This window comes from Carcharhinus amblyrhynchos, chromosome 10 (assembly GCF_965287045.1).
Source record: "Carcharhinus amblyrhynchos chromosome 10, sCarAmb.v2.hapA, whole genome shotgun sequence".
Taxonomy (NCBI): Eukaryota; Metazoa; Chordata; class Chondrichthyes; order Carcharhiniformes; family Carcharhinidae; genus Carcharhinus; species Carcharhinus amblyrhynchos.
Window position 1 is genome coordinate 42,226,521 of NC_137333.1, and position 18,810 is coordinate 42,245,330.

The 18,810-nt window shown below is 41.8% G+C and overlaps 2 protein-coding genes across 4 annotated transcripts in view; both read left to right on the plus strand.

The window, feature by feature from the left end:
- The window catches only part of poglut2 (protein O-glucosyltransferase 2), a 79,032-nt gene extending 70,998 nt beyond the window's left edge, over positions 1 to 8,034 (plus strand). The window contains exon 11 of the transcript XR_013888030.1: positions 7,921 to 8,034. The gene's annotated coding sequence lies outside the window, so the exon portion shown is untranslated. The remainder of the gene's footprint in view (positions 1 to 7,920) is intronic.
- On the plus strand, positions 534 to 16,523 carry tex30 (testis expressed 30). 3 transcript variants are annotated; one of them, XM_080196926.1, is made up of 5 exons: positions 534 to 618; positions 7,921 to 8,151; positions 8,685 to 8,736; positions 8,873 to 9,069; positions 16,104 to 16,523. In XM_080196926.1, exons 1-5 carry the CDS (start codon positions 574 to 576, stop codon positions 16,197 to 16,199), a joined length of 621 nt encoding a protein of 206 aa, XP_080053052.1. In that variant the 5' UTR covers positions 534 to 573; the 3' UTR covers positions 16,200 to 16,523. The 3 variants fall into 3 exon arrangements, with proteins under 3 accessions (XP_080053052.1, XP_080053050.1, XP_080053051.1); XM_080196924.1 differs by lacking the exon at positions 16,104 to 16,523 and adding an exon at positions 13,592 to 14,434 and having other exon boundaries at positions 537 to 618; XM_080196925.1 differs by lacking the exon at positions 16,104 to 16,523 and adding an exon at positions 13,592 to 14,434 and having other exon boundaries at positions 587 to 685.
- The last annotated feature ends 2,287 nt before the right edge of the window (positions 16,524 to 18,810 follow it).

Here is an 18,810-nt window from a genome sequence, read left to right on the forward strand (position 1 = left end):
CTTAGATCAAATATAGAGTCAAGTGCGAGATCAGGTGTAATACCTGTTATTGTCAGCTTGGATCCAGTTATCTCTCTTGTGGGGACCATGAATTGGATTCAATTTGAATTATTTTCTAGAGCAAGCAGGCTTGCCCAATCCACTCCGCACATTGGCTTTGTAACTGAAAAAGGTTTTAAAAATAAACTTTTGGTTATCTCTTCAAGAGTGCTGACAGTTGTGTTTTTTCCAGCACATTCTGTTTTTATTTCAAATCTCCAGCATCGGCAGTATTTTATTCTACAGACCTAGATATACCACAATTTAATAATACAATTTCCGTACTTTTAAAATGCAAGGACATTAAATAATTTTGCAAGTTGTTCTAATTTAAAATACTTCTTGCATTAAACGTGCCAACGTCCATTGGCAACAATGCTAGACTGTGTATCATTCATTTGTGGGTCAGGGACGAGGTGGCGTGGGTGAAAGGAAAACCGATGATACAGATTACAACGGAGACATGTTTGAAACTTAGGAGCGTCCTAATTTAAATTATTGTTCAGAGAATGTGATTGACATCTGAGTTGGCAAATGATGGGGCAGTGGGGCGTTGGTGAGCCGCTCCGGCCGGGAAAGGTATTTTCCGCAGCGCTGGGGCTAAAGGATAATGTATGAGTTGAAGGATTTGCCCTTAGTGGAAACGGTGTGTTTTAAAATTGTGCTCAACAATTGCGAAGGTTTCGAGCTGCAGCTTTGTTGATTTTTGTTTGCTGTGGGTTGTTTGGAGGTTGTGACCGGGGGTGGGGGCTGGGTGAGCACGTTTTTCACGATCAGGGAAATCGGGGCCTCAGTTTTGATATTTAAAGTATTTGAAAGCTCTTGTTTGTAAACTAACAGCAGCGGCTCCAATTTGATACAATAAGTTTTTGGCTTAAGTTTGATCTGTTTATAATATTATGAAACAATGTTACAATCGGCAGAGTAAACGGCTAGTATTCGATGCAAGAAAGTTGCACAGCTTCAGGTGAATTCCGTCGTCCCCTGCAGTCATTTAGGGATCCCTGAAGCTGCGCTTCGCATTACTATCCAATGGGACCCCACTTTTATAATTGAAATTTCTCGTGGCCTCAGACAAAAACAATTCAATAACATTTAGTATAAAATTATCAACATTCAAGTATTATACATCAACATATACAAAAGTAAGTTTTAAAAGTAATTTGTAAAAATGTTATTATGTATTCACTGTTCCATTCCTTCATCTGAGTCATGCCGGTTCATGGACCTTAGTTAGGTTTTCTAAAAAGCGCCATTTTAACCATAGAATCCTTGCAGCGCAGAAGGCTCTTCAAGACAGCATGATTCTCCAAAACAATACCTTACCCAGATTCATCACCCCCGCTCGCCTCTTCCGTAACCCTGTGCTTTTACCATGACTAACCTATATATCTTTGGGACCCACACGTCCATTGACTCTGCCTACCCATCCCGCTGCCTTGACAAAGCAGCCAGCATAATTAAGGACCCCAGCAACCTGGACATTCTCTCTTCTACCTTCTTCCTTCAGGAAAAAGATAGAGAAGTCTGAAGTCACTTACCAACCAACTCAAGAACAGTTTCTTCTAAGCTGCTGTCAGACTTTTGAATGAACTTACCTTGCATTAAGTTGATCTCTCTACATCCTAGCTATGACTGTAACAGTACATTCTGCACTCTCTCATTTCCTTCTCTATGAAAGGTATGTTTTGTCTGTTTAGCATGCAAGAAACAATACTTTTCACTATATGTTAATACATGTGACAATAATAACTCAAATCAAAACTGGAGAACCCAGAGAAAACCCACACAGACACAGGGAGAATGTGCAAATTCCACACAGATGATCACCCAAGACCGGAACTCAACTTGGGTCCCTGGCGCTGTGAGGCAGCAGTGGAAACAACTGTGCCACCTTGCTGCATCGATTTTAGCGTCAGAGAATGAAAAAAAACTTCTGATTTTCTCTTGAGGATTTCAGCCCCTTTCTCGTCCCTTCCACACAGAGAGTAATTAATACTACCCCCACTTGAATCAGCACCTTTCTCCTCCATACACTGTAACCAGGCCTCACCCAGCTATCCATACAGTCACTGTAATCAGCCCCTCTCCCCCGACACACTGTAACCAGCCCCTCTCCCCGACACTGTAACCAGCCCCTCTCCCCGACAGTGTAATCAGCCCCTTTACCTGACACTGTAATCAGCCCCTCTCCCCCGACACACACTGTAATCAGCCCCTCTCCCCCGACACACACTGTAATCAGCCCCTCTCCCCCGACACACACTGTAATCAGCCCCTCTCCCCCGACACTCACTGTAATCAGCCCCTCTCCCCCGACACACACTGTAATCAGCCCCTCTCCCCCGACACTGTAATCAGCTCCTCTCCCCGACACTGTAATCAGCTCCTCTCCCCAACACTGTAACCAGCCCCTCTCCCCGATACTGCTATCAGCCCTTCTCCCCTGACACACACTATAATCGGCCCGTCACCCAGCTTTCCATACACTTACTGTAATCAACCTCTTTTCCCCGATGCTCACTGTAACCAGCCCCTCTCCCTGACACTGTTATCAGCCCTTCTCCCCTGACATACACTGTAATCAACCCCGTTCCCCGATGCTGTAATCAGCCCCTCTTCCCTGACACTCACTGTAATCAGCCCCTCTTGCCTTGACACACTGTAATCAACCCCTCTCTCCAACACTGTAATCAGCGCCTCTCCCCTGACACTCACTGTAATCAACCTCTCTGCCCCAACACTGTAATCAGCCCCTCTCCCCTGACACTCACTGTAATCAACCTCTTTTCCCCGACACACTGTAATCAGCCCGTCTCCCTTGACACTGTAATCAGCTCCTTTACCCGAGAGTGTAATTAGCCCCTCTCCCCCAACACACACTGTAATCAGCTCCTCTCCCCTGACATTGTAATCAAAACCTCTCCCCTGAAACTGTAATCAGCTCCTTTCCCCATCACACACTGTAATCAGCCCCTCTCCTTGACACTCATTGTAATCAGCCCCCTTCCCCAACACTCGCTGTAATCAGCCCCTCTCCCCGACAGTGTAATCAGCCTCTCAACCGACACACACAGTGTAATCAGCCCCTCGCCCCGAAACTCACTTAACCAGCCCCTTCCCTGACACACAGTGTAATCAGCCCCTCTCCCCGATACTCACTGTAACCAGGCCCTTTCCCCTGACGCTCACTGTAATCAGCTCCTTTCCCTCCCACACACACTATAATTAACTCCTCACCTCCACCCCCAACACACATGTCAGCCAGCTGGTTGAGGCCAGTGGGGAGGCACAGTAGCTCTGATAGTCTAAACTAAGTCAGATGTATGACTGCAGCTCTGCAGGCAACATTTTTAAATGGCTGAGATACCTAGTTTCTTGCAGTCTTGGGCTGAGCAGGAGCCATACCAAACTATGATATACCAGAAAGAATGCTTTCTATGGTGCATATGTAAAAGTTGGTGAGAGTGGTGGCTGACATCCAAAATTCCTTACTCTTCTGAGAAAGTAGAGGCATTGGTCGGCTTTCTTAATAATAGTGTTGGCATGAGGGGGCCAGGACAGGTTGTAAATATAGTAATATAGGACAGGTTGTTAGTGATCTGTACATCTAAAAATTTGAAGCTTTCAACCATTTCTACGTTGTCCCCATTGATGTAGACAGGGGCATGTTCTCCACTACACTTCCTGAAGTCGATGACAATCTCTCCTTCATTTTGTTGACATTCAGGGAGAGATTATTGTCTTTGCACCAGTTCACCAGATTCTCCATCTCATTCCTGTACTCTGTCTCATCATTGTTGGAGATGCGACCCACTTTGATGGTTTTGTCAGCAAACTTGAAAATCGAGTTGGAGGGGATTGTGGTCACATAGTGATAGGTGTATGAGGAGTCTAGTAGGGAGATGAGAACCAGCCTGTGGGGCACCGGTGTTGAGGACGATCATGGAGGAAATGTTGTTGCCCATCCTTACTGATTGTGGTGTCAGACCGAAATTGAATCAAAACATAAATTGTGTGGTTTGAGAGATGGTGCAAAAGGGAGGGATTCAAATTCCTGGGAAATTAGAACCGGTTCTGGGAGAGATGGGACCAGCGCAAATTGGACGGTCTGGAACCAATGTTCTAGGAAGAGTGTTTGCTAGTGCTGTTGGAGAGTGTTTAAACTAATGTGGCAGGGAGATGGGAACTGCCCGCTGGAAGTCAGAGGGAAGTAAAGTAGGGACAGAAACAAAAGGCAGTAAGGGGAAAAGCAGCATGCAGAGAAACCAAAGACAAAAATCGAAAAGGGCCATAGTACAGAGTCTCTGAAGAACTCAGTGAATGGGTCAACTAAAGCTAAGAGAAATAAAACACAGGGAGACTTACGAAACACGACAGGACATAGGGTCTGAAAAAGCAGGGCCGAGAGCAAGAGAAGTGTAGATTAAACTGTATTTATTTCAATGCAAAAGGCCTAACAGGCATGGCAGATGAATTCAAGGCATGGATGGATACATGGGACTGGGATATTATAGCTATTACTGAAACATGGCTAAGGGAAGGGTAGGACTGGTAGCTCTATGTTCCAGGGTACAGGTACCATTGGAACGATAGAACAGGACGTAAGAGAGATGGGGGAGTCACAACTTTGATTAGGGAGAAGATCACAGCAGTATTGAAAAGGGATATATCTAAGGGTTCGCCCACTGAGTCTATATTGGTAGAACTGAAAAATAAGAAGGGAGAGATCACTTTCATGGGATTGTACTACAGGCCCCCAAATGGTCGGCAGGAAATTGAGGAGCAAATATATAAGGGGATGACAGATACCAAGAAAAATAGGGTGGTAATAGTAGGCGACTTTAACTTTCCCAACATTGACTGGAATGGCCATAATATTAGGGACCTGGATGGAGAGAAATTTGTTGATTTTGATTTGATTTATTATTTTCACATGTACTAGCATACAGTGAAAAGTATTGTTTCTTGCACAGTATACAAAGCATACCATTCATAGAAAAGGAAATGCGAGTGCAAAATGTAGTGTTAACTGGGGTGTAGAAAAAGATTAACTTAATGCAAGGTCAGTCCACCATTCAAAAGTCTGAAGGCAGAAGGGAAGAAGCTGTTCTTGAGTCGGTTGGTACATGAGCTCAGACTTTTGTATCTTTCCTGATGGAAGAAGGTGGAAGAGAGAATGTCCAGGGTGCATGGGGTCCTTAATTGTGCTGGCTGCTTTGCTGAGGCAGCAGGAAGTGTAGACAGAGTCAATGGATGGGAGGCTGGTTTGCGTGATGGATTGGGCTACATTCACGACTTTTTATAGTTTCAGGAGGAATTTCTCATTCAGTATGTGGACAGCCTGACTAGAGAGGGGGCAAAACGTGACCTTCTCTTGGGAAATAAGGAAGAGCAGGTGACAGAAATGCTAGTGTGGGATCACTTTGGGACCTGTGACCATTATTCCATTAGTTTTAAGATAGCTATGGAGAATGATAAGTCTGACTCAAAAGTTAAAAGTCTAAATTGGGGTACGGTTAATTTTGATGGTATTAGACAGGAACTTTAAAAGGTTGATTGATTGGGGAGTCTGTTGGCAGGCAAAGGGATGTTTGGTAAATGGGGGAGGCTTTAAAAGTGTGTTAACCAGGGTTCAGGGTAAACAGATTCCTTTTAGAGTGAAGGGCAAGGCTGGTAGAAGTAGGGAACTTTGGATGACTCGGGATGTTGAGGGGCTGATTAAATAGAAGAAGGAGACACATGACATTCATAGGCAGCTGGGATCAAGTGGATCTCTTGAAGAGTATAGAAGTTGGTGGAGTAGAGTTAAGAGAGAAATCAGGAGGGTGCAAAGAGGACATGAGATTGCTTTGGCAGATAATGCAAAAGAGAATCCAAAGAGTGACAAAAATACACAAAGGACAAAAGAGTAATTAGGGAGACAGTAGGGCCTCTTAAGAATCTACAAGGTTATCTATGTGTGGATCCACAAGAGCTGGGTGAGATCTGAAATGAATATTTCTCATAGGTGTTTACTGTTGAGAAAGACATGGATGTTAGGAAACTTGAGGAAATAAATAGTGATGTCTTAAGGAGTGTACATATTACAGAGGAGGTGCTGGAAGTCTTGAAGCACATCAAGGTAGATAAATCCCTGGCACCTGATGAAATATATCTCAGGACGCAGCGGGAGGCTCGGGAGGAAATTGTGGGTCCCTAGCAGAGATAATTGAATCATTGACAACCACAGGTGAGGTGCCTGAAGATTGGAGAGTAGCAAATGTTGTGCCTTTGTTTAAGAAGGGCTGCAGGGAAAAGCTTGGGGACTACAGACCAGTCTGCCTAACGTCAGTAGTGGGTAAGTTGTTAGAAGGTATTCTGACAGGATTGATAAACATTTAGAGAGGCAAGAACTGATTAGGGACAGTCAGCATGGCTTTGTGAGTGGAAAATCCTGTCTCATGAATTTGAGTTTTTTGAAGGGGTAACCAAGAAGATAGATGAGGGCAACGCAGTTGACGTTGTTTACATGGACATTAGCAAGGTCTTTGACAACCGCGTGGTAGGTTGTTGCATAATGTTAAATCTGTCAGGATTCAGGGTGAGGCCAATTGGACACAAAATTGGCTTGACGACAGAAGATGGGGGTGGTTGTAAGGGGTTGTTTTTCAAACTAGAGACCTGTAAACAGCAGTATGCGTCAGGGATTAGTGTTGGCTCCACTGTTATTTGTCACTTATATTAATAATTTGGATGAGAATTTAGGAGGCACGGTTAGTAAGTTTGTAGATGACACCAAGATTGGTGGCATAGAGAACAGTGAAGAAGATCATCTAGGCTTGCAACGGGATCTTGTTCAATTGGACCAGTGGGTCGATGAATGGCAGATTGAGTTTACTTTTGATATATGTGAGGCAATGCATTTTGGTAGATTAAATCAGGGCAGGACTTATTCAGTTAATGGTACGACACTGGGGAGAGTTATAGAACAAAGAGATCTAGGATTACAGGTTCATAGCTCCCTGAAAGTGGAGTCACAGGTGAACAGGGCGGTGAAGAAGGCATTTGGCATGTTTGGTTTCATTGGTCAGAACATTGAATACATAAGTTGGGACATCTTGGTTGTACAAGACATTAGTAAGGCCATACTTGGAATATTATGTACTGATCTGGTCGTCCTATTATAGAAGGGATATTATTAAAGTAGGAAGACTGCAGAAAAGATTTACTATGATGTTACTGGGACTTGATGGTTTGAGTTATAAGGAGAGTCTGGATAGACTGGGACATTTTTCCCTGGTGTGTGAGAAATGTGTGGGATCTTATAGAGGTCTACAAAATAATGAGAAGCATAGATAAGGTAGGCAGTCAACATCTTTTCCCAAAGGTAAGCAATCCTAAAACTAGTGGGCACAGGTTTAAGATGAGAGTAACAAAAGTGTCTAGAGAGGCAATTTTTTTCACTGAGGGTGGTGAGTATCTGGAACGAGCTGCTAGAGGCAGTAGTAGAGGCAGATACAATTTTGTCTTTAAAAAAGCATTTAGACAGTTACATGGGTAAGATGAGTATAGAGGGATATGGGCCAAACACAGGAAATTGGGATTAGTTTAGTGGTAAAAACTGGATGGCATGGTTAAGTTGGACCAAAGGATTTGTTTCCATGTTCCAAATCTCAATGAATCTATGAAAGATGACCTTCTTAAAATATTTTCTTCTGTTTCCAAGTCAAAAAGAAATAAATCAATTTTTGTGCTGATGCTTTCAGTACAAAAATAATTTAAGATTATGGGTAATTGGAATGCTAGATTTCACGTTAGTTTTGGTGCATTATATTAAGATTTTTAATTATATTGTAGCATGTCACAAGAAATGGTAATTCATGTTCTTGATTTTTTTAGGCTCAATTAAAGATACCATTTGGGGAAAAAGTTCTGAATGCAATCTATACTGTACCAAATGCTCCTTTCACACATGGAGTAATCCTCACGCATGGTGCAGGTGGAGATATGAACTTTCATCAGCTTGTATCCATGACAAAATACCTTGCATCTAATGGGATCCTGTGTCTTAGATTCACATGCAAAGGCCTCAACTTAGACTATAGAATTAGAGCTTACAGGGCAGTGATGGTAAGATTAAGTTACTCTGTGTGGTACTTGTTTACAACAAATTGTGATAAATATTCTGCTCCAGTGTTTTGTTGCCTCCTGTTTATCATTTCTTCATCTCTTTTAATATTAACCCAATGCTGGGTGCTCTTTCATAGGCTCCAGTAGTTAGCAGACTAATCCACATTCAAGTGTGAACTTTGACATTGAATGTCAGCAGATTATGCAATTGTAGGAATGCATTACTACTACTACTCCAGTGTTGCCTTTGTACAATGTGTACATGTGCACATGTTGCAGTGGTTACTGGAAATAATCAAGAATGAAACCCTGGTTGAGTTTCCTTGCCCTAATCCAGGGGTGTTGCCAGTCAGTCTGTCTGAGATCAACTAACTTAGAACAGATTGGTTATTAACTTTGGAACCTGTCCAGTTTGCAGATCTCGGTATTTACAGAACATTGGGGAGCTCACTTAAATCTTTTGAAAATCACACTTTTTCTTAATGTGGATTATTGTACATTGTAATTTGCCTTCTCAACAATAATTATTGCAGGAATATCTAAAAACATCAAAGGACTATGAAGTAAAAAGCTGGTTTCTAGGGGGTAAGCAAAACCTTTCCCTGTTAATAATGTTATCATTAACAATTTCTACATTGAATAGAATGTGTATGAAAAATTGATTTCTTCAAAAAATTTGATTGCCAGAATTGTAGATATGTAAGCAATCTTTATTTTCTAGGTCGATCTATGGGATCTAGAGCTGCTGCCTGCATTGTCAAGGACAGCCGTGATGAAGAGCTTGTGAAAGGTCTAATTTGTTTGTCATTTCCACTACACCCACCAAAGCAGCAAAGTAAACTCCGATCAAAGGAACTGCTTCTTGTGCACCACCCAGTCCTTCTGATTTCCGGAACAGCAGATGACATGTGTAAGAAAGTGAGTTACAATAAAATCTTCCTGATTAATAGTAATGAGAGATGTCCACCAGACTGCTGTGCATTAATTTGATGTCATTGTTCTGTGTATGAAAACATATCTAGAAGAAATGGGTTTAAAATAGATTGATAGGGGAGTTGCACTACTGGTTAAGGACAATATCACACTGTACTGCGGGAGGACATCTTGGAGAGCTCATACAGCGAGGCAATGTGAGTAGAGCTCAGGAATTGGAAGGGTGTAGTCACACTATTGGGAGTTTACTATAGGCCACCCAACTGCCAGCAGGAGATAGAGGAACAGATATGTAGGCAGGGTTGTTGTGGTGGGATATTTTAACTTCCCCTATATTGACTGGGATTCACTTAGATCTAGGGGTGGGGATGGGGCAGAGTTTGTAAGGAACATCCAGGAGGGCTTCTTGAAACATATGTAGATAGTCCAACTAGAGAAGGGGCCTTACTGGACTGGGTTTTGGGGAATGAGCCTGGCCAGGTGGTCGATGTTTCAAAAGGGGAGCAGTTTGGGAACAGTGACTGCAGTTCAGTAAACTTTAAGGTACTGATGGATAAAGGTAAGTGTAGTTAAGGTGCTAAATTGGGGGAAGACTAATTAAACAATATTAGGTAGGAACTGAAGTATGTAGATTGGGGCAGATGTTTGAAGGCAAATTGACATCTGGTGTGTGGAAGGCTTTCAAGTGTAAGTTGATAGGGATTCAGGACTGGCGCATTCCTGTAAGGATGAAGGCTAAGTATGACAAGTTTTGGGAACCTTGGATAATGAGAGATATTGTGAGCCTAGTCAAAGAGAACAAGGAAACATTTGTCAAAGCTAGGAGGCTGGGAACACACGAAGCAAGTGTGGATTACAAGGAACGTTGAAAGAAACTTAAGCAAGGAGTAAAAGGGGGCTAAAAGGGGTCACAAAAAGTATTGGCCAGCAGGATTAAGGAAAATCCCAAGGCTTTTTATACATACATAAAGAGCAAGAAAGTAGCTAGGGAGAGGCTTGGCCCACTCTGGGACAAGGGAGCGAACCTATGCACGGAGCCAGAGGAAATGGGCAAGATATGAAATAAGTACTTAGCATCAGTGTTCACCAGAGAAGGACTTGGTGGATGATGAGTCTGGGGAAGGGTATGTAGATAGTTCGAGTCATGTTGAGATCAAAGAGGAGGAGCTTTTGGGGTTCTTGAGAAATATTGAGGCTGACAAGTCCGCAGGACCTGAGAGGATATACCCCAGAATACTGAGAGAGGCCAGGGAGAAAATTGCTGGGGGCCTTGAGAAATCATTATATTCTCACTGGCTACGGGGGAGGTCCCAGAGGATTGAAGAATAACCAATGTTGTTCCTTTCTTTAAGAAGGGTAGCAAGAATACTCCAAGTAATTACAGACCAGTGAGCCTTACATCAGTGGTAGGGAAATTATTGGAGATGATTCTTCAATAAGCGGAGAGTTGGAATCAATGGGTGCTATTCTGATTGGCAGTTGGTGACTAGTGGAGTGCCGCAGGGATTGGTGCTGGGACCTCAACTGTTTACCATTTACATAGATGATCTGGAGGAGGGGGCTGAGTGTAGGGTAACAAAATTTGCTGATGACACGAAGATGAGTGGAAAAGCAAATTGCATGGAGGGTGTGGAAAGTCAGCAGAGGGATCTGGATAGGCTGAGTGAGTGGGCGAAGACCTGGCAGATTGAGTATAATGTTAGCAAATGTGAGGTTATCCACTTTGGTAGAAATAATAGTAGGAGGGATTATTATTTAAAAGGCAAAAAGCTTCAGCATGATACGGTGCAGAGGGACCTGGGGGTCCTTGTGCACGAATCGCAAAAAACCAGTCTGCAGGTGCAGCAGGTGATCAAGAAGGCGAATGGAATGTTGGCCATTATAGGGAGGGGGATAGAATATAAAAGCAGGGAGGTCTTGCTGCAACTGTACAGTGTACAGCTGAGGCCACAGCTGGAGTACTGTGTGCAGTTTTGGTCACTGCATTTGCAGAAGGATATATTGGCCTTGGAGGGAGTGCAGAGGAGGTTCACTAGACTGATACCGGAGATGAGGGGGTTGGACTATGAAAAGAGACTAAATAGACTAGGTCTGTACTCGTTGGAGTTTAGAAGGATGAGGGGGGATCTTATAGAGATGTATAAGATAATGAAGGGGATGGATAGGGTAGAGGTAGAGAGATTCTTCCCATTTAGAAAGGATAGCAGGACTAGAGGACACAGCCTCAAGATGAGGGGAGGGGGCATTTTAGATCAGAGTTGAGGAAGAACTTCTTCACTCAAAGGGTGGTGAATCTCTGGAATTCTCTGCCCGTTGAAGTGGTGGAGGCTACCTCGCTAAATATATTTAAGTCACGGGTAGATAGATTTTTGATAGACAAGGAAATTAAGGGTTATGGGAAGAAAGTGGGAAAGTGGAACTGATCCACTTCAGATCAGCCATGATCTTATTGAATGGCGGGGCAGGCTCGAAGGGCTAGATGGCCTACTCCTGCTCCTATTTCTTATGTTCTTACTAGAGGGCACAGCCTCAAAATAAAGGGGGGGGGGGAGCAGTTTAGGTCGGAGTTGAGGAGGAACTTCTTCACTCAAAGGGTGGTGAATCTCTGGAATTCTCTGCCCGTTGAAGTGGTGGAGGCTACCTCGCTGAATATATTTAAGTCACAGGTAGATAGGTTTCTGATAGACAAGGAATTAAGGGATATGGGGAGAAAGCGGGAAAGTGGAACTGATCCACTTCAGATCAGTCATGATCTTATTGAATGGCAGGGCAGGTTTGAAGGGCTAGATGGCCTACTCCTGCTCCTATTTCTTATGTAAGACAGGATTTATTCCCTCTTGGAACTAAGTGGACGTATTAGTGAGAGGCAGTGTGGTTTTGTGAAGGGAAGGTCATGTCTCACCAACTTGATCAAGTTTTTCGAGGAAGTGACAAAGATGATTGATGAGGGTAGGGCAGTGGATGTTGTCTACATGGACTTCAGTAAGGCCTTTGACAAGGTCCCTCATGGCAGACTGGTGCAGAAGGTGAAGTCGCATGGGATCAGAGGTGAGCTGGCAAGGTGGATATAAAACTGGCTCGGTCAAATATGACAGAGGGTAGCAATGGAAGGATGCATTTCTGAATGGAGGGCTCTGACACGTGGCGTTCCTCAGGGATTTTGCTGTTTGTAATATATACAAATGATTTGAAGGAAAATGTAACTAGTTTGATCTGTAAGTTTGTGGACGACACGAAGATTGGTGGATTTGCGTATAGCAATGAGGACCATTAGAGGATACAGCAGGGTATAGGTTGGTTAGAGGCTTGGACGGAGAGGTGTGAGGTAATGCACTTTGAAAGGTTTAATAAGGATAGGAAATATACAGTAAATGGCAGAACCCTTAGGAGTATTGATAGGCAAAGGGATCTAGGTGTACAGGTACACAGGTCATTGAAAGTGGAGAAGATAGTCAAGAAGCCATATGGTATGCTTGCCTTCATCAGTCAGGGCATTGAGTTTAAAAATTGGCAAATCATGTTGCAGTTTTATAGAACCTTAGTTAGGCCGCACTTGAAGTGAAGACTCCATCCACACTTCCCGCTGCCTCGGCAAAGCAGCCAGCATAATTAAGGACCCCACGCACTCCCAATATTCTCTTTTCCATCTTCTTCCTTTGGGAAAAAGATACAAAAGTCTGATGTCACGTACCAACCAACTCAAGAACAGCTTTTTCCCTGCTGCTGCCAGACTTTTGAATGGACTTACTTTGCATTAAGTTGATCTTTCTCTACACCCTAGCTATAACTGTAAAACTACATTCTGCACTCTCGCATTTCCTTCTCTAGGAATGGTATGTTTTGTCTGTATAGAGCGCAAGGAACAATACTTTTCACGATATGTTAATACATGTGACAATAATAAATCAAATCAACTCAAACGTGCAAACTTCAGTCACTCAAGGCTGGAATCGAACTCGGGCCCTTGATGTTGTGAGGCAGCAGTGCTAACCATTGTGCCACCAAATCGCTCAATGTCTGATAAGATACCACAACAATAGTAACATGAATTGATTTTTTTTCACAGTGTAAAATTTAATGTTGTTTTAGACATAGATGTTTCATGTAATGTCCAGAATCTTCAAAAGTGAATTTTTGATAGTAGCTGTAGTATCCTTTCCCGTGTGCATTAACTGGAGTTGGTTCAGTGCCTTAATGTGAGATTTATCTGGGGATACTGCAAGTGTCATTACCATAGCCTGAAAATAAGAGATGTGTATTTCTGGCAGCTATATTTAGTAACTGATGAGACAACTTAGTTGTATTATCTGCTGTAGACTATGTATTTTACAAGTAATTACGTATAGTGAAAAAAGTAAACATAAATGAGTGTTTGAGTAAGCAGTTAGAACAGAGATTTCATTGTTACATGATACTTTTATTTCATGTATTGTTACATCCATCAAATTGCTAAATTCATATTGATAATTGTATTTAATTGTGATTTTAAAACAATTTGTACATGTAGGATTTGATGGAAAGTATATTGAACCAAATGCCAATGGCTGTCAAAGTACACTGGGTGGAAGGAGGTAGCCATGGAATGGAAGTTAAAGGAAGAGCAAAAGAAGACATCATGGCTGAGATTAATGCCAAGGTCCTTTCATGGATTAGAGAAATTCTTCAGTAAAAATAAGATTTAAGTGATTTGTGTGGTGATCATAGATACAAATAAGTAAAACTTAAAAAGATCTAACTTGTAATATAAGTGTAATGAATGGCTAGTGTGAAACTTCCAACAAAATTATTGGCCAGAAATTGTTTTACCCCAATATTCACTGTTACTTAAAATAAAATGAATTTTCCAATGTTGGAACATTTAAATTGAATGTTGCTGCAGTTTATACTTAGGGGCTTCTTTATGTATGTAAATAATACACCACCAACTTTACCAGTAAAATATTCATTTGTGCAAGTTATTAAATAATTACAATGTGAATGAGGTTAGACACAAACTTTCATTTAGCGTTAGGTTTTATTATAATTGATCAGATCGACTGCTGGAAAATGTAAATAACCAAAAAAAGCAAGAAAATACAATTAAAAGCAATAAAAAAGAATAATACCTACAACCTAATTTCAATAATAAACTAAGATTTAGCATTTGTTTGCCTCTTACTAAACTGTTCAGGGTATAGTTCAGATTCATGATGAACATGCATTCGTATTTAAATGTTTTGTTCTTCTAATTGCAGCTCTAGAAAAACAAAATAACTGATGTAACTCGATTTTGTATATACTCAGTAAAAATATGTGATGTTTTTAAATTGACGATGTGTATACATAGCCAATAAAAATCTAGCTATCTCCAGTAAGTGTACTGCTAATTCATTATTTGTACAATAGGTTGATCAGGGCTACTCTGCTACAGATTTTTATTTCATTGTTTTCTGTTGTCACTTTGAATTCAATTTTGTTTGGTATGATGTGACCACTTAAAAGATTCAGCTTAGCACAGAAAGGGACCATTTTCTCCATGCCGACTTTCTGGAGGAGAATTTCACTAAATTCCATCTCTCTGCCCTTCCTGGTAACCCATATAAATTTTCAAATATTTATTTACATCTATTATGGGTTCTATTTCCATTACTGTTTCGGAGGGACACACACACACATACACACACACGACACGGTGGCACAGTGGTTAGCACTGTTGCCTCACAGCGCCAGGAACATGGGTTCGATTCCCAGCTTGGGTCACTGTCTGTACAGAGTCTGCGCATTCTCCCCATGTCTGCATCGGTTTCCTCTAAGTGCTCCAATTTCCTCCCACAGTCCAAAAGACATACTGGTTAGGTGCATTGAACATGCTAAATCCATCTCTTCATACCTAAACAGGCATTGGAGTGTGCCAACTAAGCAATTTTCACAGTAACTTAATTGCAGTGTTAATGTAAACCTACTTGTGATTGATAAATAAACTTTTGGTATAATATATATCCTAATCCAACAGCTCTCTATTTTCCTACTTTAAAAAAGTCATACCTCTCACTCCTCTGATGACTATTTGCAATAATGTGCTGTAATCACTAAATTACCGACTAATGAAAATAGATTGTTACTTGAGCATCTTTATCAATTCTCCTCTACATTTTATTTCCTACTAATGAAAAGAGCTCCACATTGTCTCAGTCTTTCAATTCTGGTGTCATATTCGTGAATCTCTGCTATGTCTTTCCATGGCTCAGGATCAGTTGTATTTTGTGGAGGTTACAGTTCAGGAAGCCAGCAATGAAGGTGTCAAAAACATCTGAAGGTGTCAAAGGCTTAGAGGAGGGTTTTGGTATCAATGTAAAGGAGATAGGGATGGGAATGAATAATGTTTCAGAGGGGAACTGAACTTAGGGAAAACAGCATGTCGTCAGTCTTGATGTGCAAAAAGCTCTGCTTAGCATTGGTTTTTCTTATTCATTCGTGGATATGGGCGTCATTGGCTGGCCAGCATTTATCGCACACCTCTAGTTGCCCGGAGGAAACTCACAAAGACACGGAAAGAACATGCAAACTCCACACAGATGACAGAGCCACATTTAGGCCAAATAAGGACGGCTGATTTCCTTCCCTAAAGGACATTCGTGAACCAGATGGATTTTTCTGACAATCGACTATGGTTTCATGTCTGTGTAGATCGTAATCAGTAGATTAATTCCAGACACTTTTTATTAAATTCAAATTCCACCATCTGCCGTGGTGGGATTCAAATTCGATCCCTAAAACATTAGCTGAATTTCTGGATTAATAGTCTAACGATAATACCACTAGGCTTCGAAAGCTCAGGATGAAGAGGTTTTAAAATCTCCTCTCATGACACTTCTTGAGCACCAGTCATCACATTTAAAGAATTGAACCCTAGCTCTAAGGCAGCAGTGCTACCAACTGTACCACCATGCACTACATAAATGTAATTTTTTTATATTGAAATCAAGGAAAACATATGCCGATATACCATAATCTCATTGCTTGCACTGTTTCTATCCTAGGCACCTTCCAAAATTGATCAAAATCATAGCGGCAAAGACACAGCTTTCACTACTGATCACTGCAAAAGCGCCCACTTACTTAATGTGGTGTCCTAACAAGAAGTTTACTGGGAAGGCAAAGGGATTCCCTCACAATGTGGACTCCATCGTAGCTCTGCAGGATACTTCAATGTGAGCATTCAGAGTACATGGACCAAGAATGGAAATCACAGCCACAGAATCTGTCAAAACTCACTGAAGCAAAAGACACAGCTCAAAATGTTTAGGATTATTGTTGACATAATAAAGCCAATGTTTACAAAGTCCTATGTATGTAAGCAGGATTGTAAAGTCATAAAGATTCAGAATATTGTTAAAAAAATCCAAAATTATTTTAATATGTCAGATAAATGGTATGAAAGTCACATAAATTTAATCATTAAAAAGTCAGACAAATATTCAAAATGTATTAGATAAACTAGAAGGAGGTTGAAGAATCTCATACACGCGATCATTATTGAATATTCACAAGCTGACAGAGGAGGCTCTTTTCACCTCAAAAAATATCCAAAAATTTTGAGAAGTGTTATTAAGGGCAGACAGTGGTTAGCACTGTTGCCTCAGAGCGCCAGGGACCTGGGTTCAATTCCAGTTGTCTATGTGGAGTTTGCATACTCTTTCCATATGTGTGTAAGTTTCCTCCGGATGCTCCGGCTTCCTCTTACAGTCCAAAGATGTGCAGGTTAGGTGGATTGGCCATTGGTTATGGGGATATGGATATGATATTCCTATCAGAGTCAGTGCAGAGCCAATGGGCCAAATGGCTGCCTTCTGCATAATAGAGATTCTATGATTAATTGGTTGTAATCCCAAAATTACACTAACATCGTAATTCCCTGTTAGTGTTTGTGGCCCAGATTTTGTGGTCAGTGACCAAGTGATGGTGATTACCATTTACCCTGCTGAGAAATAAGAACTTAGTTTGCTGGCTACAGCGAGAATTTCAACTTCCATTTTGATCATTTCAATTTTAGTAACAATAAGTGGAGTTTGCATGCTCTTCCTGTGTTTATGTAGGTTTCCTCCGGGTGCTCCAGTTTCCTCCCACAGCCCAAAGATGTGCAGGTTATGTGGATTAGCCATGGGTTTTAGGGATATGGCAAGTCTGGGTATGATACTCTTATCAGAGAGTCAGTGCAGACCCTAAAATGTTAGCACCTTGGCATGGAAGAAGATCACAGAGGGTGTAACTGCTAACAGTGCTATTCCACAAACCACAGTAACATAGCTGGTTGACTGCTTGGACAACTTTATCCTGTCTGCAGCTGTAATTCTGATCTTCCTTTGGCTGGCAATTTCAGCTCGCTATTTAATTTTCCCATTCTAAAGAAGCTAAGGCAAGTTGCAGGAGCACCAACACAGTTTATTTCAGTATTTTGAACTGAACATTACCTTTAGCAACTTTAAAGCAATGACTCATCCTACTCTCCCAAGCAGTGGGTATGATGAAATATACAGTAAGAATATACTTCTTACTGTATATTTCACAATACCAGGTTAAATTCCAACAGGTTTATTTGGTAGCAAAAGCTTTCGGAGTGCTGTTCCTTCGTCAGGTAAGTGGGAGTTCTGTTCACAAACAGGGCTTTTAAAGACACAAACTCAATTTATAAAATATTGGTTGGAATGCGAGTCAGGTAATCAAGTCTTAAAGGTACAGACAATGTGAGTGGAGAGAGCATTAATCACAGGTTAAAGAGATGTGTATTGTCTCCAGACAAGACAGTGAGATTTTGCAAGCCCAGGCAAGTTGTGGAGGGTTACAGATAGTATGATGTGAACCCAAGATCCCGGTTGAAGCTGTCCTCATGAGTGCGGAACTTGGCTATCAATCTCTGCGTAGCGACTTTGCGTTGTGTGTCATGAAGGCCGTCTTGGAGAATGCTTACCCGAAGATCAGAGGGCGAATGCCCGTGACCGCTGAAGTATTCCCCAACAGTCAGAGAACACTCTTGCCTGGTGATTGTTGAGCTGTGTTCATTCCTGTATTGTTGTAGCATCTGCATGGTCTCCCCAATGTACCATGCCTCAGGACATCATTTCCTGCAGTGTATTAATTAGACAACGTTGGCCGAGTTGCAAAAGTATGTACTGTGTACCTGGAGGATGGTGTTCTCACGTGAGATGATGGCATCCATGTCGATGATCCGGCACGTCTTGCAGGGTTGTGTGGTGTCGTGGTCACTGTTCTCATGAAGGTTGGGTAGTTTGCTGAGGACAATGGTCTGTTTGAGGTTGTCTGGTTGTTTGAAGGCAAGAAGTGGGGTGTGGGAATGGCCTTGGCAAGATGTTCGTCCTCTGCCGTGTTTGTGAACAGAACTCCCACTTACTGACAAAGGAGCAGCGCTTCAAAAGCTATTGGCTTTTGCTACCAAATAAACCTATTGGACTTTAACCTGGTATTGTGAGACTTCTTACTGTGTTTATCCTAGTCCAACACCGGCATCTCCACATTATGATATATGACAGCTGTGGTGACAACCTATTCACTTTCATTCTTTGATTCTCCCCCACTGCCCTGCTCCCATCCCTAAGTTTCTTGTCCATGCTTTTTGTTAACACTTTATTTTCCATGCTTTTTGTTAACTTTATTTTCTCAACCATTTATACTTGAATGCATTTTCATTGCTTTGTTGGAATGATGTCCCTGTACCACATGCCACATTTC

Excerpts from the sequence above, each read along its gene's own strand:
- tex30 (XM_080196924.1), top strand. The coding sequence starts at position 574 with ATGATGGGGCAGTGGGGCGTTGGTGAGCCGCTCCGGCCGGGAAAG. Across the intron at positions 619-7,920 it reads AGCCGCTCCGGCCGGGAAAG|GCTCAATTAAAGATACCATT; the intron begins GTATTTTCCGCA and ends TGATTTTTTTAG. Across the intron at positions 8,737-8,872 it reads AAAAAGCTGGTTTCTAGGGG|GTCGATCTATGGGATCTAGA; the intron begins GTAAGCAAAACC and ends TTTATTTTCTAG.